The sequence below is a fragment of the Berghia stephanieae genome, chromosome 9 (assembly GCF_034508935.2).
Source record: "Berghia stephanieae isolate SIO BIC M18660-M18661 chromosome 9, UCSD_Bste_1.3, whole genome shotgun sequence".
NCBI lineage: Eukaryota > Metazoa > Mollusca > Gastropoda > Nudibranchia > Aeolidiidae > Berghia > Berghia stephanieae.
Genome location: NC_088368.1, coordinates 1,740,901 through 1,749,035, shown reverse-complemented (window position 1 = coordinate 1,749,035; position 8,135 = coordinate 1,740,901). Strand labels below are relative to the sequence as shown.

Genomic DNA, 8,135 nt, shown 5'->3' with positions numbered 1-8,135 from the left:
TTAAATATAATGACATGTAAATTAGACAGTGTGATAGGTTGTCTAATTCTGTAAAATTTGATACTAATTTATTATTATTCAATTGACACGCTTCTTTTTTATGAACATTTAAAAATCTAATGTCTAAACCTTACACGACAAAATCCAACAAATGGAGGACACAAATTATGAGAAAAAAATCATTTGTTGTTTGTTTTGTTTACAGCGCTTGCAACACATTAAGGTCATATCATATCAGCGCCAGTAAAAAGGAAGAAAATGGGATAGTAAAAAGTTTTAGAATTACAATTAAAGCATCCAAGAATAAGGCAGACAAAGGAGAATTGGTTCAAATAAGCAACAGTTGTAGATTCCAAGAGCACTCTATCAGTGTACTTAGTTTGAGATCACCTAAAAGTCTCATCCAGACACAAGCACAGGTCCCTACAAAGAGGAATACACTCAAATGTTTACAAATCATATAATACATAAACAATACATAATACAGTGCATAACAGAGAGATGATTTACAAGGAAAAAAATATCATCTCCCAAAACTAACTATACATTTGACTGTTTCCCTCCCAGCCAGGGCCAGGACAAAACCAAATAATCTCATTCCAAGACAAAGACAGAAAGCATGTTGGAAAACAGATATAAGGGGATAGAAGACACAGTATGTACCTCCCTGCCCGCTATGGGAGGTCAGGAACCCCACCCAGATTTTTTGTGTATGTATGATTCTGTAGTCTTCGTTTGTTTGTTGCTTTAGGTCTCTTCCAACACAATTGAGGTTATATGAGAGACCGCTGAAACAAAAAAACAAGCAATCTAACAAAAATAGTACAAATGTAAATCAAAATCATAACCTAAAGATATCATAAGCTAAATTATAAATAACCAAGAACAAACAGGCAGAAGATTTACAGAGAAAAAAAATATCCCCTGCCAAAAATACAATCACAAACCAAAGAAGCAGGATAGACTAGTAAAGAGAAGAAGAAACGACATCACTATCGGATCGTACACCCATGCGAACATCATAGGTATATGATTCAGGGTGATGCTCCCATCCAACCACCCGCCTGTAGTCTTCGTTTTGAGGATGACTTTTGTTTCCAATGAAATGATTGCTTTGTACTGATTTGATTGTAACAGTTTTTATTTCATTTACTTGTATTGAATTTCTCTTTGTTGTGAAATGCAAAACAATTAAGTTGATAAATATGCTTGAAAGCTATTAGTGATCAAACAGCATTGCGTTAATTGGGGTGCTGAGTTTTTTGTTTGTTTGTTGCTTTAGGTCTCTTCCAACACAATTGAGGTTATATGAGAGACCGCTGAAACAAAAAAACAAGCAATCTAACAAAAATAGTACAAATGTAAATCAAAATCATAACCTAAAGATATCATAAGCTAAATTATAAATAACCAAGAACAAACAGGCAGAAGATTTACAGAAAAAAAAATATCCCCTGTCAAAAATACAATCACAAACCAAAGAAGCAGGATAGGCTAGTAAAGAGAAGAAGAAACGACATCACTATCGGATCGTACACCCATGCGAACATCATAGGTATATGATTCAAGGGTGATGCTCCCATCCAACCACCCGCATGGTGCTGAGTATAATAACAACAACAACAATAATAATAATAATAATAATAATAATAATAATAATAATAATAATAATAATAATAACAAATATCTATAAATAATTTAACAAAAAAAACCCCCCAAAAAAAAAACACAGAGGGATTTCTAACTACAAAGAAATACAGTTTGTGCCAAAAATCAACATCTGCATGTTGACACAGAGTTCAAAAGTCAATTCCTGATACCTCAAATGGTGACCCACCACTAAAAATGGTATTTTATAAAAGGATCAGGCCCATGTCAAAACTAACAAACAAACAAAATAAGAAAGAAAGAAAAAGTGATTCTTTCTTCTTCTCCGTTCATTACGTAGTGATAGCCTCCCTTTGAAGGTGTGCTCTAGTGGTGGCCTTGACTTTTATACGCTAAGCTCACAATTCAATTTCATACACATGCGCACACTCACAAACACGTGCACACACACTCAAAAACACAAACACACACAGACAGAGACTCATAAACTCATGCACACAGACTCATAAACATACAGACACAAACACACACAGACCCACACACACAAACACACACACACACACATATATATATATTATAGATATAAATAAGCAAATGTTATATATTTAGGGCAAATTTCTAATTAAGAAAAAAACCCCCAAGAAATCCAATCAATGACAAAGTGAGGGCAATGACGATGAATTTCATGTTCAAATAGAAATAGGCCCACTAATTCCATCAGGTCACCATGATTCAAAATAACAAAAAAAAACAAAAACAAGAACAAAACAAACAACTCCCTCCCCTCCAAGATAAATAAATCGAAAACAAAACAATATATACATTAAGGGTGTCAGACTCTACACCATATTCTGTTCAGTGTAAGAGAGAGAGGTGATTTTGAAGGGGGAAAAAAAACAGGGTTAGCGTAGTGATATATTATGTTTGAAGCAACTGGTCACGTGTGTTTAGATCACATGACTATTCTCACCAAATAAGGGGATTGTGGTAAGCCTGTGTTGGTCACAAGGGCAGAAAAGGGGTGGGGGGTGGGGGGGGGGGGTGTTGGGATTTAATATGTGACCCATGGTTTCTAAACAGTTGTATGTCGGGATGGATTGGAGCCTAAAGGTTAATTTAGAATGAAGTTTTATTTATCAACTTATATGTGACCCACCGTCTCAAAACAGTAAAATGTCAGGATGGCCTCAGTGCTGGATATTGATTTGACAGACACAAAATATCAAATTTGACTTTAGGGTCTATTCCAAGGGAAGATAACCCAGACATCAGCCGCAGTGCAGTGATGCAAAATGAGCTAGGGTGAGGTGACTTGCTCAAGGCCACACAGCGCATCGGGTGATCAAACTCGGTACCTTTTGGGTACAAAGCAAAGACCGTAGTGCTGAGCCACGCCGGTATTGGTTTTTGGTGATGCCTTCTTCATGCTCTTATTCATAGCCCGTCATGTCAAGATTGATTGTTTTTAAGGGTTAATATCGGGCGCTGTGTTACCACCGTTTAGGTCATATCATGTCCATGTAAAGAATAGAAAAATTTGGATAGTAAAAAAGTTACTCAGATGGAAGAAATTAAAAGAACTTGAGGAAAAAGTAAGACAAAGGGGAATGGTACAAATAGGGAACAGACGTAGATTTCAAGAGCACACTGTCAGTGTACTTAGTTTGATATCACATAAAAGTCTCACCCAGACACCAGCACAAGAACCCAATTTGGGAACACACTTAAATGTTTACAAATCATGTGTTAAAAAAGATAAATAACAGTACATAACAAAGAGATGATTTACAAGGTAAAAAATATCACCTCCCAAAACTATAACTATACATTCGACTGTTTTCCTCCCAGCCAGGCTCTGGTCAGAGTCAGGACAAAACTAAGTAATCTCATTCCAAGACAAAGACAGAAAGCAATTGGAAAACAGATACAGGGGGATAGAAGACACAGTAAGTACCTCCCTGCCCATGGGAGGATCATGTCAAGGGTGATTTAGACCAACTGACCTTTTAATACCCTACATACTGTGTATTTAAATTTAATCATAAATAAACCGGGAATTTCTTTATCCAGCATTATATTGAATCTGTCCAAAAAGAAGCACTTTTCGTTTCATACTTGATTCTGTTTCAAAGTTTTATAATTCTGTTAATTAAATTTTTCCCCTTATGCTAGTTTGTATCTATCAATAAAGATTTTAAACCGGTCTCCACGGGTAATTTTTGTACTGGAAAATGAGAAAAAATGAGAAGTATCGAAGTCAACCTGATGATGGACTGATGTATACACAATGAAATGATGGACTGATGTATACACAATGAAATGATGGACTGATGTATACACAATGAAATGATGGACTGATGTATACACAATGAAATGATGGACTGATGTATACACAATGAAATGAGATCTTGTTTTCATCTTGGATGGTTTGGTCTCATCGTGTTATCGTATTCTGTGTCACAATGTCTAAATGTTTTATAAGCACCTTGAGGTTTTGACGAAAGGTGTTATTGAAAAATACTTTTTATTATTCGTATTATTCTAATTGCATGGTTGGAGTCAGACACCCCCGATATGTATACGTATTGCATATACACATGTATACATATAAAAAAACTTTTAAAAAAACAAACAAAAAAACGAACAAGACCCAATAATATATATATATATATTCATATGGTCACTTGGGTAGACACAAGCTGTATATGGAATTGCACAATGATGGGTTTGAACAAAAACAACCGGATGTAATAGTAATAAAGCATGGTATGCATGACAACAAATAAAACGATGAGTGGCTATTGTTTTAAAAAATGTTTTGAGAGTTTTAACAGAACTTGCAACACACATGAGTCATTCAAGCACCAGGAAAAATAAGACGACAGGCTTAGATGAAAGAGGGAACAGAAGTCGATGGGTGGCTATTGAAAACTGTCGTGTTTCTGTGGAAAATAAAATGGAGCATTATCACCCCCTTACCCTGCTGGGTTTTTTTTTTTTTTCTTGAAAATATCAAATTAAGAAACTAGGGAGCGGGCACCGATATAAGATAAAGATCTGAACAAGTGTGTATGAAAGGTGTCAGACAAAGCATGGAAGAAAAATACAAGAAAACAACATCCCAAAAATCAGTCGACCTCGACTGGGGATCGAACCTCAGACTTTCTGACTACCGGTCTGAGGTTCGATCCCCAGTCAAGGTAGACTGATTTTTTGGGATGTTTTTTTTCTTGTATTTTTCTTTCGTGCTTTGTCTGACACCTTTCATACACACTTGTTCAGATGTTTATCTTATATCGGTGCCTGCTCCTTAATTTGACATCATTACCAAGTAGCTTGTCCCAGAATATCAGTGTCCTACTTCCAAATGTAAGAGATATTGTGACAAACACACAGATTGAAATGAGGAGAGGATCAAAACAATTACAAGACTGACCCCCCCCCCCCCCCTACCCCCCCCCCCCCCCCCCCTTCTGACCACCACCATCACATATCGGCAAAATGAAAAAAAAATTCTTTTATATTTTTGGGGAGGTAATGGAGGTAATCCTACCGGAGACTTCCCCCACCCAGAACTCTGTCAGGTTTGAAATACATATAACAATAACAATAACAATGACAGAATATTGAAGATGTAGCCATTTTGACATGGGTTAGAAGGTATGCTGCATAATCATGTCGGTATTGCTGGCAAAATGGACAAAATATAAGATACAAACAGTATTCACATGGAAAAGCATGTAATGTAAGTTGAAACAACGTATGTACGTGTATGGATTGACATATGAATGAATGAATCGTAATATCTTTACAAGTTTACCACTGTGTTTTATTGGTGTGACGTGGATGATAATGGAATACGACAAGCTACAATCAGACATTCTTTCAGGATGGAAAGCTTGGAGAAGAAACTGTGTTTTATTGGTGTGACGTGGATGATAATGGAATACGACAAGCTACAATCAGACATTCTTTCAGGATGGAAAACTTGGAGAAGAAAATCAAAACTCTAACGTGACGTGGATGATAATGGAATACGACAAGCTACAATCAGACATTCTTTCAGGATGGAAAGCTTGGAGAAGAAACTCAAAACTCTAAGTTGAGCTTTTACATAAAACGTGAGCTTTTATATAGAGCAATATCCACTAAACGTGCTCAAAGCGCTTTGGTTTTGTTTTTTAAGGGTTTTACGGCGCTTGCAACACATTTAGGTTATATCAGCGCCAGTAAAAAGGTAGAAAATGGGATAGTTAAAAGTTCTAGAATTACAATTAAAGCACCCAAGAGAGAGTATGACAAAGGGGAATTGGGAACAAATAGGGATCAGATGTAGATTCCAAGAGCATACCATCAATGTACTTAGTCTGATATCACCTAAAAGTCTCACCCAGACACAAGCACAAGATCCAACAAAGAGGAATACACTCAAATGCTTACATTTCATTATACATTCAAAAAAACAAATATAATAATACATAACAGAGAGATGATTTACAAGGAAAAAAAAAATCATCTCCCAAAACAATAACTATGCATTTGACTGTTTCCCTCTCAGCCAAGGACTCCGGCTAGGGTCGGGACAAAACCAAGCAATCTCATACCAAGACAAAGACAGAAAGCAAGTTGGAAAACAGATATAAGGGGATAGAAGACACGTTAAGTACCTCCCTGCCCACTGTGGAGGTAGGGAACCCCACCCAGTTATATAACGCAATATCCACTAAACGTGCTCAAAGCGCTTTACAAGGAGTCCCTGACCAACAGCAATACTTAACATGTAGAATGAGACATGACGCCTATTAGGGAATATTACAATTTTTTCAGACAGAGACAAGGTTGTCAACGGCCAGGTACTCATTTTACACCTGAGTACGGTGAGAGAATGTGAGTAAAGAGCCTTTTCCAAGGACTCAACTACGCGCCGAGTGAGGCTCAAGCCCATGACCTTTGGATCCGAAAGCGAGTGTCATATCACAAGACTACATAGACTACTTGAGCATTTCTCTAACAAACGCCTGCCACTGCCGTGTACTCCAGACCTCCCAAAGTATCCAACAAACGCCTGCCACTGCCGTGTACTCCAGACCTCCCAAAGTATCCAACAAACGCCTGCCACTGCCGTGTACTCCAGACCTCCCAAAGTATCCAACAAACACCTGCCACTGCCGTGTACTCCAGACCTCCCAAAGTATCCAACAAATGCCTGCCACTGCCGTGTACTCCAGACCTCCCAAAGTATCCAACAAATGCCTGCCATTGCCGTGTACTCCAGACCTCCCAAAGTATCCAACAAATGCCTGCCATTGCCGTGTACTCCAGACCTCCCAAAGTATCCAACAAATGCCTGCCACTGCCGTGTACTCCAGACCTCCCAAAGTATCCAACAAATGCCTGCCATTGCCGTGTACTCCAGACCTCCCAAAGTATCCAACAAATGCCTGCCATTGCCGTGTACTCCAGACCTCCCAAAGTATCCAACAAACGCCTGCCACTGCCGTGTACTCCAGACCTCCCAAAGTATCCAACAAACGCCTGCCACTGCCGTGTACTCCAGACCTCCCAAAGTATCCAACAAACGCCTGCCACTGCCGTGTACTCCAGACCTCCCAAAGTATCCAACAACAAGAGAGGATTGGTGGCTGCTATCACACCTCTGTAGACCAAACTGTATGGGGCCATGATGGCTGTCACCACACCTCTCCTGGGCCCATGACAGAATTAGGAAGACAACAGCGTTCCTTCACCAACTAGACATATCTAAACATGAGGACAATATGTCACAGTGAATGACATAATCAGTCGGATGGTGAAAAGGTTTGAACTGAGATATTGCCAAGTTTAGTTAGAAGGTCAATTTTTATCCAAAATGAGTTCTTGTCATAAATGATTAAATCAACCCTTTTTGCACATCTTCGGGAAATATCAAAGCTTAATTTCACTTCTAATTATTTTTTTACATCAAGTTAAGTTGAAAAAGTATGAAATTTGAGAAAAGTTGCTGGATACCTTTCCTGTACATCTGACCATAACTTCATGAAAAATCTTCCGATTTACTTTAAATAAAGATTAAAATGCTCCGGGGAGAATATTCTTTCAGAAAATGCAAAACAATGCAAATCCGAAATCTTCACCTTCCGACTGATTATGTCATGCACTGACACATTCAAACATGAGGACAATATGAGCAGGGGAGGTGAAGATGAATAAGAATTTAACACAATATCCCAAAGTGCTAGACAAGGGGTCTCAAGCCAACAGCAACACTTGACATGTAGGATGAGACATGACGCCTGTTAGGTGATATTACAATTTCTTTCCTACAAAGACCACGCTCTTGACAGCCATGTACTTACTTTACACCTGAGTTCGGTGAGACAATTTGAGTAAAGAGCCTTTTCCAAGGACTCAACTATGTGCAGTCATGAACTGGACTTGAACTTTGGATCCTCTAGTCCAAAGGCAAGTGTCATAACACTGAACCACATAGTCCACAAAAAATGGATGGAAAAAAAAAATGAATTAGA

The 8,135-nt window shown here is 38.1% G+C and overlaps 1 protein-coding gene across 1 annotated transcript; it reads right to left on the bottom strand.

The window, feature by feature from the left end:
• Nucleotides 1-3,990: 3,990 nt before the first annotated feature.
• Nucleotides 3,991-7,428, bottom strand: LOC144979465 (uncharacterized). Its single transcript, XM_078926128.1, has 3 exons — nucleotides 6,333-7,428; nucleotides 5,099-5,756; nucleotides 3,991-4,591 (listed from the first exon to the last, which is right to left on the bottom strand). Exon 1 carries the CDS (start codon nucleotides 7,288-7,290, stop codon nucleotides 6,616-6,618), a length of 675 nt encoding a protein of 224 aa, XP_078782254.1. The 5' UTR covers nucleotides 7,291-7,428; the 3' UTR covers nucleotides 3,991-4,591; nucleotides 5,099-5,756; nucleotides 6,333-6,615.
• Between the last annotated feature and the right edge of the window lie 707 nt (nucleotides 7,429-8,135).

What these genes read in the sequence shown, in the direction of transcription:
- LOC144979465 (XM_078926128.1), bottom strand. Translation starts at nt 7,290, where the DNA reads ATGGCCCCATACAGTTTGGTCTACAGAGGTGTGATAGCAGCCACCAAT.